At 56.3% G+C, this 26,549-nt stretch overlaps 1 protein-coding gene across 2 annotated transcripts; it reads right to left on the bottom strand.

Annotated features, from left to right (window-relative positions):
- Positions 1–2,115: 2,115 nt before the first annotated feature.
- Positions 2,116–10,892, bottom strand: TBXT (T-box transcription factor T). Of its 2 annotated transcripts, none has more exons than XM_027056340.2 (8): positions 10,681–10,892; positions 10,012–10,276; positions 9,120–9,254; positions 8,260–8,321; positions 8,077–8,138; positions 6,375–6,551; positions 4,817–4,946; positions 2,116–3,020 (listed from the first exon to the last, which is right to left on the bottom strand). In XM_027056340.2, exons 1-8 carry the CDS (start codon positions 10,884–10,886, stop codon positions 2,747–2,749), a joined length of 1,311 nt encoding a protein of 436 aa, XP_026912141.1. In that variant the 5' UTR covers positions 10,887–10,892; the 3' UTR covers positions 2,116–2,746. The 2 variants fall into 2 exon arrangements, with proteins under 2 accessions (XP_026912141.1, XP_053079390.1); XM_053223415.1 differs by having other exon boundaries at positions 6,375–6,548.
- Positions 10,893–26,549: the final 15,657 nt, after the last annotated feature.

The raw sequence follows: 26,549 nt of genomic DNA, 5'->3' as shown, positions 1-26,549 counted from the left end.
ATGACCTGAGCTGAAGTCGGATGCTCAACCAACTGAGCCACCCAGGTGCCCCAAAAAGTATTTTTCTTTTTAGAAGGCATAACCCTATCACCACCACCTTCCCCCCAAAAGGAAAAAGATCTAATAAAACAATCCAGCCACACACATTAAAAGTTGTAGAGAACAGTTTCTAAAGACCACCTTCACTTTATATACGCACAGGGCTCAGTCCGCCCAGAAGCCACAGACAAGGGATGCAGATTATACAATTTCTTTTCAAATATTGGGCTGTATATCTTTTGTTGTTCATGAATAATTGAGAGCCTGCCTTAATCTTGGTAGAGAAATAATTCCTAGGAATGTCCCTCCAGATAAGAAAGAAATTTGCAGTCCAAATCGGGACAGATGGCCTAGGATCTTGACTAGATGTTTCTTACATGCAGCCATACCTTATTCTAAGGATTCCATAAGTAGAACTGGGCAACTGTTTGTTTTATTGGCTTAGAATTTTATCTATGATGCTGTAGCACAAATCACTGTTTCAACCCGCTTTCCAACACCTTTATCTCTCTCATTTCTCACCACAACCCCAGCAGACAAGCATGTTCTTCCTCCGTCTTTACAGATAAGGAACTTGAATTTCCGGAGTGCGCAACTCACTCTCCTGGGGTCCCACAGCAAGTGAGGCCAACGGGCACTCAAATCCAGGTCTTTTGCACCAAACTGTGGGCTCTTTGCACCACATGGCTGTCGCCGCCCCACCGCACAAGCAGGAAATCACTGTTTGGTTACTTCAGTATTAATTCCCTGAAATTGAACCGGGGGTCACCTTTAGAAACTCCCGTGTCCCTCTTCTACATGTAAAATCAGTCTCCCTGGCCAGAGTGGAAGGCCCCTGGAGAAAGGGCCGTGTGACTCAGTCTCCCTGCAGTCCCCAGCATGGGGCAGGGCCGTGTTCCCTGGCCGCGACCTCCAGGAACATGTCCTCAAGACAAGAACCCTCCACCCAGTCTCCTCTTGCTCCCGCAGGTCAGTCCTGGGGGACAAGACCCTGATGCCAGCCTTCACAGAGCAGCCGGCTGCAGGGGAGTGCAAGTTTTCGGGATCCCAGGGGACTGTCCGTCCCTCCAAAGCCCAGTGCTTCTCCAGCAGACCCCGCCTGTGCTGGGCAGGAGCCACAGTGCAGACTACGGCCCGTTTCATTTCCCACCTCTACTCGCGCATAATTCAAAAATCATGCTCGTAACAGCCTTGCCAATAAACCTGCTGATGTGGGATAGGTCTGCACGTGAGCAGTGGTTACGAAATCAAGGAAAACTAGGGGCAAAGAGTGGACGAGAGCCGTGTCCCGCTTGGAAAGCAGGCACAAGGGCCCTGCACACTCAGCCCTTTGCGCTGAGTTCTGGGTTCACGCTCAGTACGACAAATGGATCGCCGCGGGTCCTAGAAAGAGCAGTGGAGCCGAAGGAAGCCCCAGCATTGGGCTGGGCCCCTGGCCATGATACCTAAGGAGTTCACCAAGGGCGCTAAAAAGTTAGCAGTGCTGACTTGTAAAAACACTTCTCCCACTCCCTCGGGAAGTTTCGAAGCCCCTCTGCCTCGTTCCTCTTCACCCTTAACGTCCACGACACCACGTGTATCCAGTGTCACCTTACTGGCCGAGCTCCGACGGACTGGCCATCTGTAGCCCTTGGCAATTCTGAATAGGAGGTTCAAATACGCAGCATCAAACTAAGGGTTCGGCCACTAGATGGAAAGACTGCCCCGATCGAGCCGTCTGGTTCTCTGCTCAGAACGCCAGCAGGGAAGATATTTACCAATGCCCTATTGTTCCCACATATCAACTGTCGCTTTGTGTCAGTTCATTTTAGCCCTGGCCATCGCCCATTTTAGCCCTGGCCATCGCCCACGATGTCATCAATGATCACCTTCTGCATTTTTGTGGTAATGAGCAACGAGTAAACACACGCAGTTCACACACAGTTCTGCAGCTCGTTAGATGAAGCATTAAGGTTCGCAACAGATTACAATGCTCCTTTGGGACAAGGTCTTTGCCACCGGCCGTCACAGACTCTCGCCCCCCCAAAAGAGGAATCTGAAGAAAAACTAGACCAACCAAATTTGGATATTGCTTTTATTTTGCAGAAAAAGGCCTCCTGCTGATTGTCTTTGGCTACTTAAAAGACAAACATAAACGATCGTAGGTTTAACAACACAAGAGATCAACTACCGATGCTCAAAATGAACACGTTCTAGTGGGCAGAGCGGGCAAGTCTGCGTTTCAACTACAACCTGCTGTGCTCGGCTGTGACGTGATCCTGTCCTTCCCGGCACAGGCCCACCTGTGACCGCCGCCACAGAGGGTCTGGGAAGTCCTCCAAAGCCACAAGGAAGAGAACTGAGTGTGCGTGTCTCTTGCACGAGTGGGACCGGCGGGGTTCACAACTGCCAGCGGGCCGAGGCTGCACGGGCCGTATGAGAAACGCCACGTGTCTGACCCCAGCAAATGGCGTTTATCGCGAATCGCGGTAAATTCGGGCCGCCGCGCTGCGTCCGTGCAGAGTTCCCTGCGGGTGCGCGGCGGGCACAGCACTCCTGAGGGACAGCGGGACACGTGTCCCTCCTCCTACCCGTAAAGGGAGGGTGACAGGGCCTGTTTCCTTCCCTCAACCCAGGAGCGGCCACCTCGGTACCTGGGAGGTGAATCGGGCCCGCACTCGCAGCCGCCACAGCGAAGTCCCGCGTCGTTTACGACACAGGCCTCGATTCACATGGAAGGTGGCGACACGGGCGTCCACGAGGCTATGAGGCGGGCTTGGGCCGAGGCGTCGTACTGGCTGTCAGGGATGTCTGTGGCCGCGGGGGCCCCTTCGTACAGCGGGGATCCCGAGGAGGGGGAGGCCGGGACCGGGTGGGCCAGAGGCGCCGCGTGTGCGGAGGGTCCCCGGAAGAACTGGGCGCCCAGCCCGTTGGACATCCCCGCGGCCTGGGCGCCGGGCGTGATGGAGCCGCTGCTCACGGACCACAGGCTCGGGTACTGGCTGAAATGCAAACGTGGAGACAGTCAGGCGGAGACCAGGAGCGGGGCCCCAGACCGGCTGCGGGAGGGACAGCAACGGCCAACGACCCGAGTGCTGACCAGGGCGCCGGACAGCGTCTTCCGAGCAGGTCACCCGCTCTGTTAGTCAACCACACCCTGAGGCGTGCACAAGCGCCGGGCACACCTATCAACAAGACACACGACCGACCGTGGGAGCCACACGCAGAGCGCTGCGCGCGCACACGGCAACTCTCGCTGCCAAGGACGCCAGGCTCGTGGTTTGGCGCCCTCATGCAGAATCCCGAACCCCCGAATCCCCCCAGTCGGATGCTTCGGCACGCCCCCACCCCACTGTACCGACCCTCGAGAGGCAGACAACACCCTCCTGAAGCATGATGGTTTGGAAGGTGCTTCTTACGGTGACTCCAAAACAGACACCGTCCCCTGCACCTTGTCCTGGGCAGCAATGCCCGCCAGCGGGGCGCAGTGCAGCAAGAACGGGTCTGAGAGTCCGACCCGGAGCCCCGCCCTTCCCTAGCTGCGTCAGGGAACACTGGCCTGTAACCAGTTTTGAGCCTGTCTCCCAATCCGTGGAAGGAGGGGTTGGACATCGGTATTAGACCCTTCAGTCTGGGAACATAGACTTCAGCAGGTTGCAAACCTGCTAAAATCGTTTGGAGAAAACGTCTTCCTATAAATGAAGGCGACCTTACTCTACGTGGTGCTATAATGCTTACCGAGCCATGTGCTGTATTTCAGCTGTATCTGAACTTGAAAACAACCCTGAGGTGAAGGAAGTAGTCTACTGCCCCCTGTTTATAGACAGAACACATGGCTCTGAGATGCCCAGTCCGGATGGTGCTGTGGGGTCCTCCCCCCCCCCCCCGCCAGGGGTCTGTAACCGGCAGGTGATTCCATTTCTGTGCTGGTTTCTAAGCGACCGTCCAGCCCTTGAAAAGTTGGCTGCTTTACGCACCTGAAGTGCTGTTTGCTTTATTTTTTACAGGCAGACACTTAGATTCTTATTATCAAAGAATTCTTTCCTAGACAAAAGAATTAAGATCTGAGGCATATTATGATATGCTAAATAGAATAAAGGCACTGCTTTCGAAGTCGAGATAACTTGTCTACAGACTCATTCTACCGTGAGCCACCAACTTGCCAAATCATTTAATATCCCTGAGCCTGTTTCCTCGGTAGAAAATGAGAGTTGACTTTCAACTTTGTCTTAGTTTTTTATAATAATCCTATGAAAACCCTCCGTATGTTCACCAATCAGCTTGATTTTTTAAGTCCATCTCCCTCTACGTTATTTTCAAGTTAATAATAAAGCATTCATTGTTCTTTACTAGTTACCAGCAACCACGTTAAGGACTTTGGTCCTATACCACAGGAAAGCCAACTACATCTTTTCCCTTAATTTAATAGCTCTTCTCAAAAAAAGGTGCTAGAAACATTTCTTCAGATTACACCTGCTGACCCCAACTCTGTTAAAGACAAAGAGATGGGGTCAGTTGGCATTCTTGTAGAAACGAGGCTCCGAGAGTTTAAGAGACTTGTCCTTCGCAGGAACTAGTAAGTGCCAGAGCCAGGATGGGGGCCCTGGCTTCCCTGTTATATCTCTATCCATGCCTCACCACGGTCATGCAACCTGGGATCCCCGGGTTAGCGGTATGGCTACAAATAACTGCCCAGCCACCCCCAGGTGAAGGGCAGAATAAAGACCAAGGATGGAAACGGCAGGACGCCACATTCGGGGTCCCAGGACGCTCTGCATCATGTCCAGACGTACATTACCTGGAGCCAGCGGGCGGGCCGGCGCTGTGGCCCACGGGGAGCATGCTGGTATGGGCAGGCGTTCCAAGGCTGGGCCAGCTGTCGTGGGACTGGAGCATGGATAAGCATGCAGACGGATTGTCAGAATAGGCTGTGGGAGGTGACAAGCCATCGTTATGGACGCCATTGGCCTGTTTCATTGGTCATCAAAGGCAAATACTTATGGCCGTACGTCTGTTTTGGAAAATACATCCAAGTCAACCCAAGCCTTTTCTGTATCTTTAGATCAGCAGATGCCCCGCAGAAACAGAATCCTACAACCACTGGATGGGGGATTAATTATCTTTAAATTTTGTTAACGTTTATTTATTTTTGGGAGACAGAGAGAGACAGAGCGTGAGCGACGGAGAGGCAGAAAGAGAAGGAGACACAGAATCCGAAGCAGGCTCCCGGCGCCGAGCTGTCAGCACAGAGCCCGATGTGGGGCTCGAACTCAGGGACCGCGAGATCATGACCTGAGCCGAAGTCGGACGCTCAACCAACTGAGCCACCCAGGCGCCCTAGGGATTAATTATCTTTAAAAATAAAAATAAACAGGGGCATCGGACTTTGGCTCAGGTCACGATCTCGCGGCTCGTGAGTTCGAGCCCCGCGTCGGGCTCCGTGCTGACAGCTTGGAGCCTAGAGCCTGCTCCGGATTCTGTGTCTCCCTCTCTCTCTGCCCCTCCCTGGCTCCCACTCTGTCTCTCTCTTTCAATAATAAATACACGCTAAAAAAAAATAATAAATGTAACTTCAGCCTGTCTTTTCCCAAAACATTATTTCTTAAGATTTGAAAGGACTTTAGAAACACTTGCTTCAGACAAAACTATGATCTTCTAACCTCAGGGTCCGGCCGCTGGTTGAACAAGTCCCAGTGACTATTTCTTTCCCAAATAAGCTCCTTTCATTTCAAATCAGCTTTAATTGCTTAATTGTTTTATGGTGTTCATTAACTATGCTCCTCTTTGTAGAGCCAGACAATATCGAGTCTAGCCGTGCACGGTGTTAGAGGAAGTTAGGGAAGGGATGTCAGTGGTCCAGCCCTGTGCTCACAGTCCTTAAGCCCTCGTCAGGATCAGCCGGAAGACTGCGGATTCAGTAGGTGTGGGGCAGTTTCCAGGTGATGCCCACGCCGCTGGCCCAGGCACCACACTTGGAGAGACACTGGAAAATCACGCGTGGGTCTGGTTCAGCCAGTAATTCTCACGCCCATCTGACCCAGCATCATCACTTTAGAGGGGTCCATAAAATATCCAAACCTGGGCCCCCGGAGACAGACCCACAGCTCAGGAAAAACAGATGCATTTCAGCACCGCAAGCCCCCTGGTCCAGACCTCACACCTTCAATGCGAAGCCAGCGGTGGGCGGGATGCGAAACGAAGGTCCGTCTTGAGCCACTAAAGGGCTGGCTTGGGTCCGCTCCAGAGGACATTCTTCCAATCCTGGTCTCCAGAACCCATCCTACCCATAGAGGCTTTTCCAGACGCGGTCTCCCATCCACCCCCAAAGCCCGGGTCTACTGCGACTTAGAACTTACTTGGAGAATTATTCCGATGTGCATAAGGGCTGGGGTAGGGGGACGGACGGTGGTTCCTCAGGGCGGGGTACCTTTCACAGCCGTGAGTGGAGGGAAGTGAGAGGGGCCCTCCGAACTGTGGGTGGGGGGCGGCGGGCGGGCACAGGGTGCTGGTTCCAGGGATGAGCCACCCCCCTGCTGTGAGAAGAGAGTGCTGAGTAACTGGCATTTGCATACCTCCCTTATTTAAAGGACAGGAGAGCGGAGACCAGAAGACCGGGGGTGTCTTCCTGAGGGGTCCCCGACGAAGAGAGGACTCATAGTGTCTAACACCAAGTCCCCAGATCAAGTCCCGAGGCATCTGGGCTTCAGCTCCACATGAGAGGCCATAGGCGGACGAGGGTTTCCACAGCCACAGGGCACCCGAGAAGGGCTGGGGAACCCCAGCCTCGGCCAACACCTGCTGCTTCCTCACCCCCTCTGCTTCAACCCCCCAGAACCTTCCGAGGCCCGTCAACTCCCAGGCCCTAACTGCTGAGCATGAAAAAAATGCGGAAACAGATGAAATTCAGAACCAGACGCGCTCAAGACACATGGGGCGACGCGCGCGTGGCGCCCCCTCCCCACCCTTCACCTGCTCCTACCGCCACCCCCCCCCCCGCCCCAGGAGCTGTGTCCCCACTGGAGCCAGTTTCCTCCTGCTTTTCTTCTGCTCTAGGCTCAAGGTTCTCCCCGTTGTGCATCAGAGAATCACTCCCTCCACACCCCGCCCGCCTCTCACCCTCCAATCTCTTTTCCAGTCACTGGTTTCTAAGGCATTTTTTTTTTTTTTTAATTCAGAAACGCAACCTCTAAAGGGACAGCTATTCTGGCTCTAATTTCCAAATGACAAACAATTCCTGGGACCACATTTAAATGAGGGAAAGGTCCCGTGTGCCGAGCGGTGGCAGCCCACGCGGGAGCCACTTTAGAAGAGCTGTTTGTTAAATTAGCCGAGAAGAGGGTTAAAGAAGAAATAGACCGGAAACGTGCCATGCCTCTGGAAGAGGCGGCAAACGTGAACTTTTCTGTCCATTATTTAAATTCCAAGCCCCTTCCCTGTATAGAGAGGACAGCTACACGGAACTTGGTCTCCTGATGGCTCTCTAGACCCGCACCCCCGGGCTCTGGCTGGTGCAACTGGAAAAGGGAGCTGGACTGGGAGCCCTCTTCCCAGCCTGCAAGCTGCCGTTCCCTCTAAAACCAGCCTCAGGTGACGGCCACCCCTGGAACCGAAACGGGCCAAGGGAAAAACCACACCCCTCATGAGCATCGTTCCCAACACGATCCTCCAGTCTCCTATCGCTGACAAAAGAGAGAAACCGTGTCTAACGAGCTGGCTTCTCCACTTGCCCAACACGGCAGGGTCCAGCCACCCACCAAGATCTCAGCGATCCGACCCAGCCCTGGCTCGAGCTGCCTCGGAGCCGGACAAAAGACCCCAGGTAAACTCTCCCCGGGCTTCTGGGTCAAGGGTGCTGAATGGCACCCACAGCCCTCCCAGTTGGATCGAGGGTGAAGACCAGTAGTAAAGGAGCCTCAACATCATGGGCCCACGTGCCCTGCACGGCAGAAGGGCGGTCAACTCCCCCAAACGCGCCGCGGGTCGCCCCTCCGGCTTCCGGCCCTCAGCTGCCTAGTCCCCGAGGGAAGGGACGCCGAGACAGAGTGCAACAAACCGTACATTGGGAGTACCCGGGCTGCTGGCTGTCTCCAGGCTCCTCCGTCATATCCTTGTGATCGCTTCTGTCAAAACAACGCATCGAACTGTCAAAAAGGAGAACTTTTCGAAAAACTGCATTTGCAGAAATATTTCCTCTTTCTGCATATTTCTTGGCCCGCAGGGTAGAAGTTAGAAATCGCTCACCTTTCCTTTGCGTCAAGGAAAGCTTTTGCAAACGGATTGTATTTAATTTTAAGAGCTGTAATCTGCAAAACAAGAATTCGCGGTTACTGGTACACTGCTCGTCAGCTGGAGGATTGTTTGGTACCGGGAAATTGGGAAACATCAGTGCGTCCCTTTAAAGATTCCGACAGAACCGGACCCCCTCCCGGTGGATTTTTCTGTTTGGGTCTGAGGTGGCTGAGCGATGGGAACATTTCACAAAGTACGTTGTTAAAAGCTGCTTTTCTGAGCGGAAATCACGGGAAGGAGTTTAACCCGCGGCTGACAACGTTCTGCGCGCAGAAATCAAACCAACGTGGTTCAAAACATAACCCGGATCTGCTTGGGAAAGAGCGACCTTCCAGGGCCCTCAGGTGGCCAACACGGACAACCTAACCAGCTCATCACAAAACTTCTGCACGCGGGGCTCAGACTTCGAGATTTACAGGCAGGGACCAGGGTTGGGCACCTTGCGGATTCTTGCCCCTCCCCGCTGCCGGTCAGGACGCTTTCCAAAGATTTTCTCCCTCCCTCCCTCATCTTGCTCTCAAGAAATTCGCATGGCACTTCGCCTAAAACTTTTGCTCTTTTCGTTCGGAGATTCATTTGCTAGATGGTTCTAGTTTTAGACGCGTTGACAGAGAAATAAAGGCAAAAGGCCTGGCCAAGGACCGGGACTAAACTTTTCACCGCTCTGGGCCGATTCCACGCTCATGGCAGGTTATCTGATGAGGCCTTACTTACCAGGCTAAAATGCCCCAGGGCCCCACACGCAGAGTCTCTGCATGCTTTGTGAGCTCCGAGGGAACGTCGCCCACCCGGACGCCCTCCCCGCCGCTCACCTCTTCGTTCTGATAAGCGGTCACCGCTATGAACTGGGTCTCGGGGAAGCAGTGGCTGGTGATCATGCGCTGGGCGCCCCCAACTCTCACTATGTGGATCCGAGGCTCGTACTTATGTAAGGAGTTCAGCATGATCTGGGGGAAGCAGAGAAACCAGACCGTCAGATAAGGAAACGTCCCTTGCCCTGCTGCCGAGGAGAAAAATACACGCGATGTGCACAGAGCCGTGGAGCTCACAGCAAAGTGTCTCTCTGCTGGTAAGTGGGCGGGCTTGCCCACGGGCACTGCTTCCCACGACTAGCGTTAAAAAAAAAAAAAGGAATGTGAGATGCTACACCCCATTAAAGGCAATGAATGCCCATCATGAAATCCTCTGACCCGGTGGAGTAACCTGTTAATGCTTCCAGGATGGGAAGTAGACGTCTTTAAAACCCTGAGCTTGTGTGCGAGGCGCCTGAACCTGGGGTCTCCCGGTTGGGCTCTCAGAAAATGCCAAATTTACAAGTTTGTTCAGAGCACGGGGCCACATGGCAGCCCATATTTAGCTCCAAAGTGACCACTGCCCCTCAAGGCTGGTATTTTCTCTGCCCCTAGGGCGGTCGCGGGCTTGATTGCAAAAGCTCCCCCCCAGCCTGAGACCCAGACCCGCTGAGTCTTCAAAGGGGAAGCTTTGCCCCCTGCCCCGCGCTGCAGGCCTTGGTGTTGCCGTCATCGCTTTCCCGTAAACAACACCGAAGGCTTAATTGAGGCCGGCGGTGGCAGTTTCTCCCGGACAGAGGTCACCTGGCGCGCAAGCACAGCCCCTCCCAAGGCTCCGCCAGCGGAAGGTGCGGCCCCCGGCCCGCCTGGCGCGGCCCCTGCCCCCGCCCGGCGCGGGCTCCATCACACCTACCTGACCCCCTCCGTTGAGCTTGTTGGTGAGCTTGACTTTGCTGAAGGATACAGGCGCCTTCATCCAGTGCGCCCCGAAGTTGGGCGAGTCGGGGTGGATGTAGACGCAGCTGGGCGCCTGCGGCTCGGGCTTGCCGCCCGGGACCCACTCTCCGTTCACATACTTCCAGCGGTGGTTGTCGGCCGCCACGAAGTCCAGCAGGAAGGAGTACATGGCGTTGGGGTCCAGGCCGGACACGTTCACCTTCAGCACCGGGAACATCCTCCTGGAAAGGAAGGAGTGCGCAGGAGGACCCCCAGAGAGGAGCTTTCGGACGGAAGGCACGCAACCTGGGACAGAGGCGGCTGTCATGTGGGGGCAGAGAGAAGCCCCCACGCCCCCGCTTCCCAGAGCCCCCCTAGGTCCGCAGGCGTCCCCCACGCACTCTCACGGCCTCCGGAGGCAGGGTCGGGGAGCACTGGCCGAGGGTTCTCCGCGCGCGGGGCAAGCGCGTGTCCCCGGGACGCCTCCCGAACTTCCGCGGGGAAGACCTCAGGAGAGTGGCGGCGGGGGCACACCGGGCTCCGCGGCCGAGCGAGCGGAAGGGAGCAAGAAACCGCCCCCCCCCCCCCCCCCCCCGTCCCGGCAGGAAGACTTCTCCGGGCCCCCGGGCGCCCCGCGCGCGCCTACCGGCCGTTCTTGGTCACGATCATCTCGTTGGTGAGCTCCTTGAAGCGCAGCCACAGCTCGCTCTCCTCCAGGCCCACGCGCAGCTCGCGCTCCGTGGGGTCGCCCTTCTCGCTGCCCGCCTGCAGCTCGCTCTCCACGGCGCTCAGCAGGTGGTCCACTCGGTACTGCAGGCTCTTCCCCGCGCCCTCGGCGCCGGGCGAGCTCATCCTCCCGCCCGCCCCCTCCCCGCCGCCCCCCGAAGCCCCGACTCGCGACGCGACGGCCACCTTCACCCCGGCCGGCGGCCGCTTTTCCGAGACGGCGCCGGGCTCCCGGGCGGAGGGCGAGGAGCGCGACCTGGGGGGGGAGGGGGCGGGGGAGAGGGGTGGGGGGGAAGGCTCTTCCACTTGAACCCCCGCGACGCACGACCCGAGTAGGTCTCCGGGGACCGCACCGGCGTCCCCTCCCATAAATAGGGCCGCGGCGGCCGCCGAGGGGAGCGGCCGATTGGGCCGCGCGCCCTTTGAAGTGCGGGGGCGACTGCCCATTGGCCGCGCGCGGCCATTTCAGACCCGGCGCGGGGGCTGGGGACGCCGGGGGACCCACCCCGGGCTCCCGCGCCCGCTTCCTGTCAGCCGGGGCCCCGGCCCGACGCGTCCCCGGCCCGGCCCCTCCGCCCCCGCCCTCCCCCAAACGTTTGCGCCTCCATCAAAGCGGCGGGGCGGGGGCCGCGGGGCCGGACACTGGGGCTGGGCCCCTGCCCGCGCGTCCCCGAGGGGCTGCCGTCGCGCGGGAGCCGGCCCGGGATCGCCCCGCCGGCGCCCGGAGCCCGGCCCCCGCAGAAGGCGCGCGCCCCCGCGCCGCGTCGCCCGGTCGTGCGCCCCGGCCTCCGCTCCGCTAGCGCCCGAGACCGGGGATCGGCCCACCCGGCGCCCCCGTCCCCGCGCCTCGGCGGCCCGAGCCTCTGCCCGACGGTGGGCTCCGAGCCCAGAGAGGGAAATACTCAGAAATCAACCAAACGGGTCCCTTTAGGAAGTTTTCCGCCTGCTGCGTAAACGCGGGACTTGGATGACGGGGTTTGCGCGTGCACTGAGTGGGACCTGGGGGTTTGCGTGGCTTCTGTGGTCTGATCTTTCCTTCCGCGGAAGGTGGGCGCGGGAGGAGGCTGGCCAGGGTGCGCCCCGGAGAGCAGGGATCGGGGTGCGCCTCCCCGCCAGGCCCCGGGGGGCCGCAGCGCCCGGCGGCGTGGGGAACGGGTGGTTTATGACCTTTCGGTGAGAACCTCCGCCAGAAGAGCGAAGGAAAGGTGACAATGAGCAGGAAATAGTTCAATGAGGTCTCTTTAAACAATAACATTCCTCCTAAAACGGGAGCCCGGGAGGCGAGGAGGAGCAGCAGCTCAGAGAGCGCCGGCTGCGCGCCTCTGAACCCCATGGCCACCGCTCTAACCCGAGCGTGCGGTTCCAGCCGGTTCCCGGGTCTTCGCCGCGCGCACTCCGCCCCCACGGCCCGGGGAGGGGGGGGGGAGCCAGTGCATCGGGTAGGGCGGCCCACGCAGGAAAGCCCCGCGCCGGAGCTATGGGGCTCTCCAGGCAGGACGCGGGGTCTGCGCCCCGGCCACCCCCTCCATGCCGGGGCAAGCCGCGGGAGGGATCCGGGCCTTTGCCTCCCGGGAGCCAGCCCTGGGGGTACAGGGGACGCCCGCCGCCCCCCTGGGGTGGAGATAGCGTGTTTCCAGAGCTGGTTTCCGCCCCTCTCCAAATGGGTCCTGAAGATTCGGGAAGCCCAGCGCACCTCGTCCCTGTACGCATTTCTCGGTTTCTTTTGTTGTCTAGGACGCAGGCGATTCCCAAGGGGCTGACCCGAGGGGGGGGTGGGGGGAGGGGGGATTTTTCCTTCTGGAAAGAGGCACCGAAAGGACCTCATTTGCCCCTGACAGCCGGGCCCTCCCGAGTTGCCATCCACCCGGCTCTTTGGGCCTTAGGATTTGGGGGCGAGTCTTTTCCGAGAGAATTCGAATGTGTCAAAGGTCATTTCTAAGTCCGCACTTGTCCTAAAGGGGAGAGGCCGGGTGTGAGGTGGAGAAAGAAGGGAGGGGATCCGGCAATGGAGGCTCTCTGAAGCCCTCCCCCCATCAGAAGCGGCGCTTCCAACGCCCCCTGACCGGTAAGGCGCGAGTTATGTCGGTGTATTGCACAAAGCCCAGTAGAGCTCCCGGTGATGAAGGTTTTCCAGATCGTTCCAGAACTATGGTTCTGATTTCAGCGGGCTCCACAAACAGGAGGGGGCACGACCAGCTAAGAATAAAACCCCATCAGGAAAGAATGTTAAGTTTCAAAGCCGTGCAATGCCATTTTTACTCTCCACAAAGAACGTCCCAAGGGTTCAAGAACACCACCCAGAAATTCGGCCCCCGTAGCTGGTGCAGCTAGGGGCTGGGGGTTCCCGACTGTGCGGAGCTGGGAAGCACTCTCCTTTTTCACCTTCACCTTTCTGGGCCTTGTCTTCTGGATCTTTGTTCCTCGGTTCCCAGGAGAAGCATCTCCAACTCTCCAGCCTTTTCACTGAAGGCTTCCGTGCATGACAGTTTACAGCCAAAAACTTCCTCAGGCCCAGCTATAAAGGATTCCCGGTTAGTAACAATGTGCCTCCTTGGGAAGGAGGAGGTGCGGCCAGCTGCTCTGTCCAAAAGTCTGTCTGTCTTTCCTCGGGAAGCCCAGCCTTTCAGGGGAAAATCTGCAAAAGGTCTTACGGCTGGACCTCAGAATGCAAATGGTCACCCCCAAAATAACTTAGCAAACACTTTACAAGAAATCTCTCTCTCTCACACACACACACACACACACACACACACCCCTCAATTCCCAGAGACCATTTTCCCCAGGCCCAACCCTTTTCAAGCAACAAAACCGTTTCTCTTTAAGGAGTAGGTATCGATGTCCCAAAGCAGGCTCAAGGCCGGCAGGGGCAGGGGACAGCATTGCGGGACCCTCCTTTTCTGGAAGAAAAACTAAGTTTTACTTTCTGATTGTAAAATTTCTGTTCAGTGTGGAATATAATAGAGACTTATGTATGCATGTGTGTGTGAAAATAAAAACCTCCGTCACTAACCACTCTTCACATTTTGCTGGCCTTTCCTCACTTTTGTTCATTTTTTTCCTTCTGCCGAGCTCACTCTCCCGTACTGGTCAGGCCCGGCGGCCAAAAGCTTTGGCAAGTCCTAAATTTAAAACAACGTAGATAGAGTGGGGAATAGCAAATCATTTGTGTCATCAGTTGGTTTATTTGTCTCTCCCATTGAAAGGAACCCAATTAATTGTATTATGGTTTGTAGAGTTCCATAATATAATTCTCTGGACTCCTCACCATTAAAAAAAAATGTTAAGGCCATTGGGTTGTTTGGGGGGCACTTGTGGTTTGTGGAGAAGAACAGGGACCTGTCTTTTTCTGAGTACCCTGGCCCAGCTCAGTGCAGCCACGGGAAGGTGACGGTCAGGCCGCCATCTTGAGCTGCGGCCTGCTGTCCCCTGGCCTGCTGGGACGGCCCTCACAGCCCCTGGATTGGAGGATGGTCCACTGGAGAAGCACTTCAACCCAAATACGTCCTCAGTAGACGTTCTGTGTGCTTTGTGGCACATGACCGTGCACGGTTTCCTGACGGGAGTTCACACATTAAAAACAAACAAGCCTGGTGAGAGGCTCAGGGCCTGGGATTGGGGCGCGTCTCCTTAAAACTCCAGGGCGGCTGCTCAGGTCCCCTCGGGTTCAAGGCTGCGGAGGAGGGCTCCGTGGGCCGGCCGGACTGCCGTCCCTCCCGCGGTGGGAGCTCGAGTGCTCTCTGTAGGGACGCTCAATTTTGTCCATGCTTGCGGGGCACGGGTTTCCCCATGGTGTGTGAGTGGGGTGTCTTTCCCCCGACGTCTCTCGAATGCAAGGGGAGCCCTTCCGTGGTCGGTCATAGTTGCTGACAGTTGCTGTCTGCAACTGACAGTTGCTGTCTTCTGGGGACTCCCCGCATCCACACCCGGCCCCTGGCCAGGGCCTGTTCTGTTTGCCCTGCTGGCTCCCGCAGCTGTGGCCCCCAGGCCTTTCTGCATGTCGTAAGTGGCTCTCGAAGTGTCCACTCGTCTCAGTGTCCCTTTTGGGTCTAGTGCTTCCGATGGAGATTTCGCTTCTGTGGTGGCCTTCCAGCAGCCCCCGCGCCCTCCGTGGCCTCGCTGGCCCCTTTCGCAGGCTCCCGCTCCCCAGGGCTCTGTCTCTCAGAGGCCACAGCTTTCTGGGTCTCACTGAGAAGGCCCAGCAGTTTTCTGGATTCGTCTTCTGGTTCGTATAGTTTATTATTTCCTCTGATCCTTCTAGATAATCCCACCGCCCTTAGCCCCCAACACTCAGCTCTGCGCCACTTGCTTTCCGCACTCACTCCTCCTAAATAGGGAGGCCTCGGTGCCTGGGGCTCGCTCTCCGTGGTCTCGATGTGTGGACGTGGACGCCCCGTCACAGGCCAGGTGCAGGCTCCCACACTCATGGGCTCAAATAGTCCATTGTCTTGAAGACCATGAAGGAGGGATTCTCTGTGGAAACTGTGTATCGAATGAGGCCCAGAGAAGGAAGAGAAATTAACTAAGTGAGTGTGAAAGCGATCAGAGCATCCCCCCACCATTTAAAATTACTCAAGAAGCCCTGACCGGGCCTCCACTCCATCATCTAAGGGATGATGATACACTTAACACTGTGGGACCTGCTGTCTCCTTTCTTTGTACCTTCTCTACATCTGCACCTATGTTTTGGAAACTCCTATTTTGCTACTGAAAGCAACATGAGATCCCAAATGTATTGTCTCGTAGAAAAGAATGTTGGGGATACAGACACGCGTCCAGGCCTGCCCAGCTCTGGTCGCCACAATCACTAGTTAGCAGTGAGGGTGGACGTCATCCTGAAGGGTTGTCCTCATTGCTGCAAGGGCCACGCAGCGGCTCGGGCTCAGAGCTGGGACACCCGACATTTGTGTGGAGAGAGCAGAGGCAGCCTGGGGGTGTGGCCCCGGGGACAGGGCAGGGTTCCCGGCCCGGGACTGGAAGAGAGACGGAGCTTTTTGTAGAAGCAAGGGATGTGTGGCTAGGAGGGAGTCCACTTTTCATGACAGCAGAGACTCAAAGACACAGTCCCCGATCTAGCAAGAGCGAGGCCACGCGGGCAGGACATTCCACGGCGAGACAGGCGTGCTAAGTGCACGATGTGGGAAGAGAAAGGGGGCAGCAGTCAGGTAGGTTGGGATGGGGGTGAGGCCCGGAGCAGACTTCCTGAAGGGGATGGGCTTTCAGCATCTACAAGGATAGATAGGAAGGCCCTGAAAAGGTCTGCAGTGTAGCCTGTGAAGGTAGTGGAACCCTTCCGGGGGCTTCCTGTAGGGATTCCCATAAACAACGCAGATGAAGACCAAAAACGAACAAGGAAGAATAAGAGAGCGATCAAATTGTAGGAATAGTTTGGGGATGGCTGGCTGGGGGCAGGCGAGAGGAGGGAGGCCAGAGGCAGAGCCGGGCAGAAACCTGCCCGAGGGAGGAGAGGAGGCAGAAGACGGCAGGGCTGGGGGTGGGGGTTGCTGGCCTGGCCCCCTCGTGTCTGCTCAGAAGGATGGGGAGGGAGGGCCTAAGGTATGAGCTCCCTACGGGTCAAGTAGCAGACTGATGAGGCCACGGGAGGGCTCAGCAGGGCCCCAGGAAGAGCCGCTCCATCCATGGTTCTCACCACAGCCGCTGGGGAGGAAAGTCCTCCGGAAACTAGAATCTGCCCTTTCTACATAGGTGCTAACACACACTGCCTGCAGGATGGTCCCCCCCCCAACCCCCGCCCCAGCCCAGCCTCCCACCCCCGGACGCAAGCAGGAGGAATTCGCGTTCACGGAGGCCACTGTCCCCAAGCCATGATCTGGACGCCGGCGGCCCTGCCCGGGGGAGGTGTGGGGGTGCGGGGGGCTGAGAGCCTCTCCTTCAGGTTCAGGCAACTACGGCTTGGGGTAAAGAAGCCATCCGTTTAAACCCATCCTGTTTCCACTAAACCAGGTTAAGCACATGGCAAGTGCAGACAAACGCACCGTCCCCCTGTCGCCCGCCACGCGCATACATTCCAGTTATAAAAGGAACCTGGGGTGTGTGCGTTTGGGGAAGGGGCAAGGGTCAGCTTAAATACTTTGGAAATCTGAAACACGCGATAGTCACACGAAGGACGACGGTAAACTAGGGGCTGAAGAAGGAACATCTCAATCCTTAAACAGCTGGCCGTGCGGTCAAAGGTGTCGGAAACTAGAGGGAAGAGGGGCCAAAGCCGACTAGAGCTTCGGGCTGAACACATTCTCCTGGTCCCGATCCCACAGAACCCTGGGAACGTCAGCACTGTTAGCCTCCCCCTTTAAATTCTTTCATAGTGGGGCGCCTGGGTGGCTCAGCCGGTTAAGCAGCAGACTCTGGATTTTGGCCCAGGTCATGATCTCACGCTGACAGTGCAGAGCCTGCTTGGGATTCTCTCTCTCTCCCTCCCTCTTTCTCTCTCTGCCCCTCCCCTGCTTATGCTCTCTCTCTCTCTCTCTCTCAAAATAAATAAAACTTTTAAAAATAAATAAATAAACAACATGTTTCGTAGTAAAAGAGAATGTAGATCTGAGAGGTAGAGAAGTTCCCCAGGGTCACACAGCAAGAATCGCACGTTATGCTAGCGGACTAAGGTGACTCCAACACAGGGGTAGGGAGAGTCAAGTCACGTTCTTGGTCTTTGCTCGTCTGCTTGTCGTCTAGGTTTCTGACATCATCATTAACCCCAGACGGAGGCTTTTGGAAACACCACGCTACTGTGATAGCTTCTTCACCGGGGTGCGAGAAAGGTTCGTGAGACCGAAGGCGGTGAAGGACCCTGGCAGTGTTACGGAAACTTGTTGGCTCATGTTTGGGGCAAAACAAAAACTGTGTTAAAATTGAAAACCTAATTAAAACTTAAAGATGGGGGAATTTTGTTACTTTTCACGACAAGCAATAACGTGAATCATCCGCTGGCGAGCTGGCCAGGGTAGGGGATTAGAGATCGGGTCAGTTACGGCCATCACCCGAGAAAATCACTTGACATCTGTAGCCTGAGTTTCTTTCACAATTTGTAACGTAGGTATGCTGGCTCCGTGCAAAGGTTTGTGAGGGCTAATAAGATGCCGTTTTGAATCGGTGCCATTTTCGGCTCTGCACTGAGGTGCAAGAGGTCCTCCGAAAATCGCTGGGCTCCGTGCCCAACACTGGGCCACCGCTTGTTTTTTGAGTCTTTTGAAAATAAGCCCTCCAAGTAACAGACCTGCCAAAGATCGAGTCTGCGGGATTGCAACGTGCCGAACAGTTCCCTTGGGAACACCTTCCGTTCGGAAAAATACAAACATATTGAACGATTGTTCGACTGTCTGCCATAATCCTTGGCTTACTTAAAACCCTGGACCCAATCTAGCAAATTCTTTACCTGCATCCGGCTTCCCTAGCCATCTTGCCCTGTGGTCCGTTCTCAACACAACGGTCAAAATCAACTCCTCCTCCACGTCCCTCCCCGGCCCCAGATGCTCGTGCCAAGCTGGGCTCCGGGGGCGCCTGGTGGTGGCACAGTGGGAAGTGACTCTGATGGAGATACAGCCTTCAAGTTCACTGCCAGCATAGCCGTTGCAGAAGTCACAAAACAGAAGGGTTCACAGGCCAAGTGAAGAGGCTCAGATCACAAGGTTGAATCAACTAGACACCCCGTGAGCAGCAAAGGAAAGGAGATGGAGGGCGTCAGCCCGCTTGGGTGGGGGGCCCTCACTACCTGGAGCCGCGGGTCTGGGTCTCTTGGCTGCATCGCGTTCCCGAAGACGGTGCGGTGATGCGAGCCAGCATTGGGGCTGAGCAAGCGGGTCTAGACTGCCTAGAGAGTAAACCCCCTGGTGAACCTTCGTGGACTCATGACCCAGCATCAATGAGACATACTCGTGGGCCGTCTTGTTTCATCGGACCCCTCGCCCCATCTCCCACACCTCCAGATCCCTTTGATGTCCGATCCTCACCCATGAAAGAACTATTGTGGCGTGTATCCCTTAAAGACAGGATTCTTGGGGCGCCTGGGTGGCTCAGTCGGTTAAGCGTCCGACTTTGGCTCAGGTCACGATCTCGCGGTCCGTGAGTTCGAGCCCCGCGTCAGGCTCTGTGCTGACAGCTCAGAGCCTGGAGCCTGTTTCGGATTCTGTGTCTCCCTCTCTCTCTGACCCTCCCCCGTTCATGCTCTGTCTCTCCCTGTCTCAAAAATAAATAAATGTTAAAAAAAAAAAATTAAAAAAAAAAAAAAAGACAGGATTCTTTCTGGTTCTACCTGACCGTAACACCATTATCAAAACCAAAAAAAAATAATAATAATTCCTTAATGTCATCAGAAATCTAGTCAGGGTTCGGATCTCCCTGTCAGTCTCATGAATCCATGAGAAGATTCTGACACGTATCTTTTGATGCCCCCTGTGCAAGAGTTTCCACAGCTGCGTTTTAAGCCTCGAAAGGGAATTTCTGGGTTAATATCCACCTGTAGGATTTCTGGAATATCCGAATTTTTTCCCAAAAAGGCTGAACCAGTTTTAGAGGCCACCTGCAGTGAGCGAGCATCCACTCGCTTTGCAGCCTGCCCAACACGGGCCTTCGTCCAATTTTATCATTTTTCCCATCTGATAGGTATACAAAGAATGTTATGGTTTCGAATTACATTTTCCTGACTACGAAGGATTTTGAGATTCCCGTTGATCTTCTTTCTAAAATTCTATTACAAGAGTTCGTTTATTTATTTATTTTTAAGTTCATTTATTTATTTAAAAAAAAAATTTTTTAACGTTTATTTATTTTTGAGACAGAGAGAGACAGAGCATGAACGGGGGAGGGGCAGAGAGAGAGGGAGACACAGAATCGGAAGCAGGCTCCAGGCTCCGAGCCGTCAGCCCAGAGCCTGACGCGGGGCTCGAACTCACGGACCTCGAGATCGTGACCTGAGCCGAAGTCGGACGCTTAACCGACTGAGCCACCCAGGCGCCCCAACATTTATTTATTTTTGAGACAGAGAGAGACAGAGCACAAGCAGGGGAGGGGCAGAGAGAGAGGGAGACACAAAACCTTAAGCAGGTTTCGGGCTCCGAGCCATCAGCACAGAGCCGGACGCGGGGCTCGAACTCACAGACTGTGAGATCGTGACCGGAGCCGAAGTCGGACGTTCAACCGAGTCAGCCACCCAGGCACCCCGACCTCTTTTTCTGATATGCGAATCCGTAAGGCAGTTATATCTCAGGCTGGAAATTTTGAGCACTGGGGAACTCAGGGAAATGTTTTCAAAATTCGGAAAATAAGGCGTGTAAATTTCGGATTCACATTTTATACTCCGCAATTCTGCTTCGGAAGACGTTTTGAGAGCCACATATCTCGGCTAAATAAAACCATGTCTGCTGCCAACAAGACAAAGTAAGCTTCACCAAAACCAGTTATCAGAGAAATGAAAACAAATCACTATTAAGGAGGGTTTGTGTGCGCGTATGCTTACGTGTGCGTGCAGGAAAGAAAGATCTCCGCTGCAGTCGCGTGAAAAGCCAAACAAATAAATGACTCAGGAGGCACACACGTGGGCTGTAAGTGTTGGCTTGAAACTAATATCCATAAAACATCTATAATCGAGTAGAATTTGAGGGCTACCCAGGAAACAGAGATCAGAGGACAGCTGGTATCCGATGATCCTGTCTCGTCTTCAGTTCCGGGTCTACACCCGAGTGCCCAGAGGAACGCCACCTGTGACATTTTTTGGAGGCCGGAGAGCAGAGTTCGTTGGGTTAAGAGCAAATTCCGGCTCCTTACCAGCTCCCGACCTGCACGGAGCGTGCACCTGATTCCTCAGGCGTCACCGGCCTCTGGGCTAAGCTTCATCTTTGTGGTGACAGTGTGACGGTTACGCTCGAAAGTACAAGTTGCCTTGATGCAAATAGTAATTCTGTTCATTTCAGTCACGCTGGAAAGGACTCTGAAACGAAAAGCGGATGCTGACGGGGTACCCGGGTTGTAAGAGACCGATCCAGGCACCTTAGGCCTTGCCACGCCACCTCGAGACAGACTACGGCTGAAAACAGCTGTCCCCCCAACGCAATTGAACACAGTCAGAGGCCCGGCCGCACCTGGGTGTCTCCCTGGAAGGAAGCAGGGGGCCCTCGCTGCTTCCGCTGGTGGACCTGGTCGCTGGAGGGATGGGAGATGCCTGGCCAGGGGCGCCTGCTCCCGCCCGCACGAGGCACTCTCGACGACCGCCACCTACATTGCCTGCACACACGGGACCCGGATTGTACAAAGAACTCAGCGTTCAAAGAGCTGGTAACACGTCCCGGGGGTACGAAAAGCGCCTGACAGACGTCAGTCAACTGAGTCCGCGCAAGACCCTCGCGTGGGTATCTCCATACGCACCGCGCAAAATGAGGAAACCAAGGCTGGGCCTGACAAAGGCCTCGTGGATAGATGGGGTGGCCGGGAGTCGAATCAGGTATGCCCTGCGACGCCTGGGGTGCCATCCTGCCTCGGAGCGAGAAAGGGGGCCGTAGACATAGGTGGAAAACTGAACCAGAGGGAGCTCGTTCATTCATTCATTCATTCATTCATTCAAGAAAAATTAACCGAGCTCCTGCTGTTTGCCAGCGACTGAACCAGAAGCAGGAGGCATACAGGGAACGTGGTAGGCCGGGTCCCCTCGCTGGGTTTCCAACAGGGGGGACCGTGGGGGAGGGGCAGGCAGACAGGCAAAGAGCGGGTCTGTGGTGGGAGTGGAGGGAAATGCGGGGTACCCACCTTTTCCTGGGGGGCGTCCCGGAAGGCTTCCCGGAGAAAGTGGCCTCAGGCGGAGATCTGAGGTGGGAGCCTGCCCCCTAAACCTGGCATCCTTCGCGTTCGGTCGCCGTTACCCCTTCACCGCTAAATTCTCAAAAACTGCACTTTGGGGTTTTTTGCACTATTTCTTCTCTCTGGCATTTTTTTTTTTTTTTCCAGACTACTCACATGCCACACCGGGCTGGTTGGTGCCCTCTCGTCTTCCGATTGGGACCTTCTGTTTTAGCAGCTGGACTGTCGCATTTCAGGAAGCTGAGGGGAGGCTGTGCTGCAGGCCGCTGCCTAGGTGGGCACACGCTGCCCCCTGTCCTCCTCCCCCTGGGCCCGGGCCGCGCTCCACGCTGCCCATGTCCACTTGGGAACACGCAATCCCGCTTTAGGAAGCAAACATGACATTTAGGGTGTGAATGTCAACTTTTAAAGCAGAACTTGGTAAAGCTGGACCAGAAGGATCATTAAAGTGTGGGTTTATTTACTCCGATCTTAAAATCTTCCCTCGCATACCCTTTGGTATTGTAGGAGATAGTTCCTTACGGCCAAGAAATAGCATTATGTCCCCTGGAAGCCCCGGGCTCGTCTTGTCCGGTCAGCCCCCTGCGTGCCAGCCTTGCTGGGCAGTGCCCTGGCGATGCAGGGAAGGGACAGGGAAGCCAGAACACGGACAGGCAAGTGCTGTTTACATCGTGTTTTGTCGTTGAGTCAGACTCAAGATTCTATTTTTATCTCTGTAACCACTGTCACCAACCCCTCTGTCCTCTGGTCCCCACGTGAAGCCCCGGGATGGAAGTGTAGTTTGGGAGGAGGGCAGGGCATGTGCCTCTTCACCCTTAGTTCTAAACGGCAGCCCCCGCTTACAGGCAGCCCTCTGGCATTGATCAGAGCTCTCACTGGAGATTTTTGCTCACCCCCGGCCGCCCCCGCCCTGCTGGCCCCTGGCCCACATCCCCGCAGCCCGAAGACAGAGCCTCGCTGTGCGGCCTCGGACCAGATGACACTGACCAGGTCTCCGGCTCTGCCCTCCGCGTCCACATCTGCAAACCAGCTGCCCCTCTCCAGGAGTTTGCTCGCGGTAGCACCAAGCAGAGAAAAGCAAACAGAAGCAAAGCTGTCAAGATCAGCACTCCTTGAACACACAGTGCTGTTGTTAGAGCGGCCTCGACAGCTTTTCTTGCTGGGAGCCTGTGGCTCACAGGCATCTTGGAAGACGCAACGGTCGGCTGGGCGCGGTGAGGGAAGCATTCGACGTGCCACGCGGGAGGCGACCGCGGACGGACGAGTGGTGCCGCCGGCCCCCTGGTGTAGCCCCTGAAACTGCATTTTCCTTTCGCTCACTCGGAGAATTAAAAATAAAGTGGGTCTCGAGCCGGGAAGTGTGGGGCCAAAGAAGTGTCGATGGCCCAAGGGGGTGGTTCCTGGATGGAGGGTGTCAGTCTCCGCTTGGCCGAGACCCTCGCAGCCGCTGAGCTGCGATATGTGACGAGAACCCCTCATCGCTCGGGGGGGGGGGGGGGACGAAGGGACGGCGGTCCTCGGGGAAGCTCGCCCCGGGCCTAGAATGCAGTCATCGCCCCCCCACCCTGCGCCCCAAGCTGCTGCCTCTCTCTCAGTGCTAATGGGACATGAACGTTTGTCACTGTGCTGTCCCCTCCCCTCCACGGCCTGCATCCTGCGCCCTGTGACCTTGGAGAAGGAGGTGGGGAGACTGTGTCTCGTGGGGACTTCCCCTCAGGCCTCCACCAGCCCTGGGCGCTGTCCAGGTCAAGTTCCAGACCTCACAGCGACCACCGCCCGGCCCCAGGGGACTCCTTCCTTCCCGGTGCTCCTCCTGGTGAGGCCAGGTGAAGCAGGGCACAGGGTGAGCCCCACCCCAGGGCGAGCCCACAGCAAGGCCCCGGGGGCCCCGGGCAGGGCTGGGGGCACCAGCGGGCGCAGGAGCAGGACGGTGCCTCTCCCACTGGGATGAGACAGGTGCCTGAAAGCCCCTCCTGCCATTTGTCCCTGTGCACACGACACAGCAAACACCAACGAAGAAACAAACACAGCCTTTCATCAGCTCCCGGGGAACAGCTGCTTGACACTTTGCTTTTCTTGGAAAAGGACCCGGGCCCGGCGACGGGAGGACACGCGGTGATTAGGAGCCGCAGTACCCGCCTCGGAGGCGCTGAGAGCTCCGAGAAAGCCGAAGAACGTAACTCGCCGAGGGACAAGTTCAGCCCCAGCTGAGGCAGGAGCTAGTGAGAGAGGTAGAGGAGTCCAGGAATGCCTCCTGGAGGAGGTGATGGATTAGCTGACAGGAGGGAAGAGGTAAAGGGAGACTGGAACCCAGTCTCAGAGAGGGAATTTGCCCGCGGAGGGAAAGGTGGCTCGCAAATACGGTAGCCAAGGTAGCGGGCAGAGTGCGTTCGGGTGGGCGCGGGTGCCCTCTGAAGGCACGTTTTGGGGCGAACGTGTCGTCGTTGACTCTGGTCTCGGGCCGAGCGGGGTGAAGCATCTTCCCGTCGCCTCCGCGGCTACCACTGCAGCTCCTTCACGGCTGGAGCCCAAGGCCCGCCCCCCGACGGCCGTCTGGGGTCCCGGTGCACCCCCCTGTGTGGGGCCTCGGGGCTCGGGTGTCCTCCAGGGGTGTTTGGTCAACGCTGGGGGCAGCGGGGGCGCGGGGGGGGGATACTCAGCCAACCGGTCACTCTCCGTCGGGCCACGGAGCTAAAGCCTCGGAGCGCTGAGAAGTGTACCCGGCTCGGCCGAGGCCTCTGCCTGAGTGTCCACGGAGAAACCAACACGCCGCGTGAAACTCGGCTCTGAGCCCGGCGGCACGGGCAGCAGCTTCGCGAAGACCTTGCTTTTCCCAGCTAGGTCGTCCCCAGGCGCTGCCTTGCTACGCAGCCTAAACCGCCACGCGTCTACACGCACGAGATGAGCAAAGGTGCGGCAGGAAAACGCGGCCAACGGGATCTTGGAAGACGCCGTCTCCCCTCTCTTTAAACCTAAAGTTTGGCGGTTTTTCTCAGCCACAGAAGCACGTCTGCTAAGCGAGTCAATGACAGGTTGTAAAGTGGCCCGGTGAACCCAGGGAGCCCAGCTTCCCGTCATGTTTCGGACGGGACCCCTGTGTTGGCCCATATCCGTGTGTCGGAAGCACGGGTCAGCCCCGGAAGATGAGGCGACGGCCATGTGTCATTCCGGGCCCCTTGGGTTTCTGTGATTACCTGAGTCGGTTTAACCCAAACAAAGAACGTGTTGAAGACTTTCAGCCAATTTTTGATGAGAAGGACAGGCGGCCCTGGGGGGGAGGTCCCCAGAGCTCAGGGAGCGGCCGCAGGCAGGGCCAGGAGCTGCCACGGGGAACCTTCCGGACAGGAGCCCCATCTGCATTTCCGAGGCCAGACCACACCCTTCCTATATATTACCATTTCCCCAACTGTGTGAACTGATTAAAGGGGGTTGGAAAATTACTTACGCCCCTAAATCACAGCAACAAAGGCTGTGTTTCTCTCTTCAATCAAAACAGCCTGGTGGACCGATTCAAATGCTAATGGCCGGAGCTGAATTGGCCCCTAAAAGGGAGACGCTCTTCCCTGCAAACAACCAGAAACTCACTCCTTTGCTGCAAGAAATCTACAGGATTCTTCCAGTCGGGCGGGCGGGGCCGTCTGTTAAACCGCTTCATGGGAAACATCCGTGGTGGCCTGGGGGTGAGGCATGCTCAGCGTGTGGGGTTCTGCAGAAGAGAAGGGGGCCTTCGCTTTGAAAGAGGCTCTGACTCCAAGAACGTGGTCTCTTCTGTCACCCCCATCCCTGTTCCCTGTCCCAGGAGACACTAGCTTGCCTCTGTTGCCGAGGGGCCTGGGAAAGCCCTCGGGGTTGGAACACGGGGCAGATGATGGAGAGGTTTTAACAACTCCTCTCCTCTGTCTCTCTTTTGCCATTGTTTCAGTGCGCTTTCGTAACATTTGGTTTTGCGTTTGCCTTGTCCACCACTTGTGCAGCCCCGCACGTTTTGGCCTTGCACCTACGCTGTGCCCGGCATGGGGCACACCGCTCACCAAGTGGCCCGCTCCCGGGTTCCCTGGGTGCCTTGTGAGGGTTAGCTCCATTCTGCGGGCGTATGTGTGTCTGGGAGAGCAACACTGGTTTTCAGTTTGTGCCAATAAGATGCTTTCGCAATTTCCAGCCGCGACGGAATAATTATACAATCCTCAAGGGTAAGGATCCCCTCCCGCGGGGCTACTTCCTACGGTCCCCGAGGGTCTCAAAGAGCAGGGGTTACTCCGGTTTACGGTTTAGATCTACACTCTGACAGCTTCTTTCTTGCCGATTGGCCTTTGTAACATCTTTTTTTTTTAATGTTTATTTATTATTTTTTGAGAGACAGACAGAGACGACGTGAGCAGGGGAGGGGCAGAGAGAGAGGGAGACACAGAATCCACAGCAGGCTCCAGGCTCCGAGCCGTCAGCGCAGAGCCCGATGCGGGGCGCGAACCCACGAACCGCGAGATGGTGACCTGAGCCGAAGTCGGACGCTCAACCGACTGAGCCACCCAGGCGCCCCTGTGACCCTTCTTTTACTGGGGAACCGTGTGCTACCACTATGTAGAGTGACGATTCTCTCGTGGATCTGTGACAAGGCAGTGAATATGAGTTTGCAAAGTACTATTTAGAAAATCCACATACCCCCACACATTCAGGAAGGAACTCACCTCCTGGAGAAGTCCATGCTGGCGAGAGAAGCAGAATACATGCGACGTAAGCGGCGAAGGTATGCTTTGCTTCGGGATTCCTTCTCCTCTGACTTACACACCGTCTTGTTCTGAAACAAACGTTTTATGCTTGTTTCTGTTCATGTCCTGCCTCCACCGCTGGAATTGAGAACTGCCGAGGACAGGTTCCTCTCTCTCCCTCTTTACATCTCTAACGCACAGATCGATCTATCCCACACGGGCAGCACACTGGGCTGCTTCTCAAGACGAGCGAATCCAGCACAAATCCTTCCCGGTTTAC

Source organism: Acinonyx jubatus, chromosome B2 (assembly GCF_027475565.1).
Source record: "Acinonyx jubatus isolate Ajub_Pintada_27869175 chromosome B2, VMU_Ajub_asm_v1.0, whole genome shotgun sequence".
Classification (NCBI taxonomy): Eukaryota; Metazoa; Chordata; class Mammalia; order Carnivora; family Felidae; genus Acinonyx; species Acinonyx jubatus.
This window is presented reverse-complemented; position numbering and strand designations above follow the sequence as displayed.

Coding starts and splice junctions, on each gene's coding strand:
- TBXT (XM_027056340.2), bottom strand. CDS start 10,886: ATGAGCTCGCCCGGCGCCGAGGGCGCGGGGAAGAGCCTGCAGTACCGA. Junction 8,322..9,119: donor CCGCTTATCAGAACGAAGAG/GTGAGCGGCGGG, acceptor CTTGTTTTGCAG/ATTACAGCTCTTAAAATTAA. Junction 3,021..4,816: donor GGCCCGCCCGCTGGCTCCAG/GTAATGTACGTC, acceptor TTTGCATTTCAG/CCAGTACCCGAGCCTGTGGT.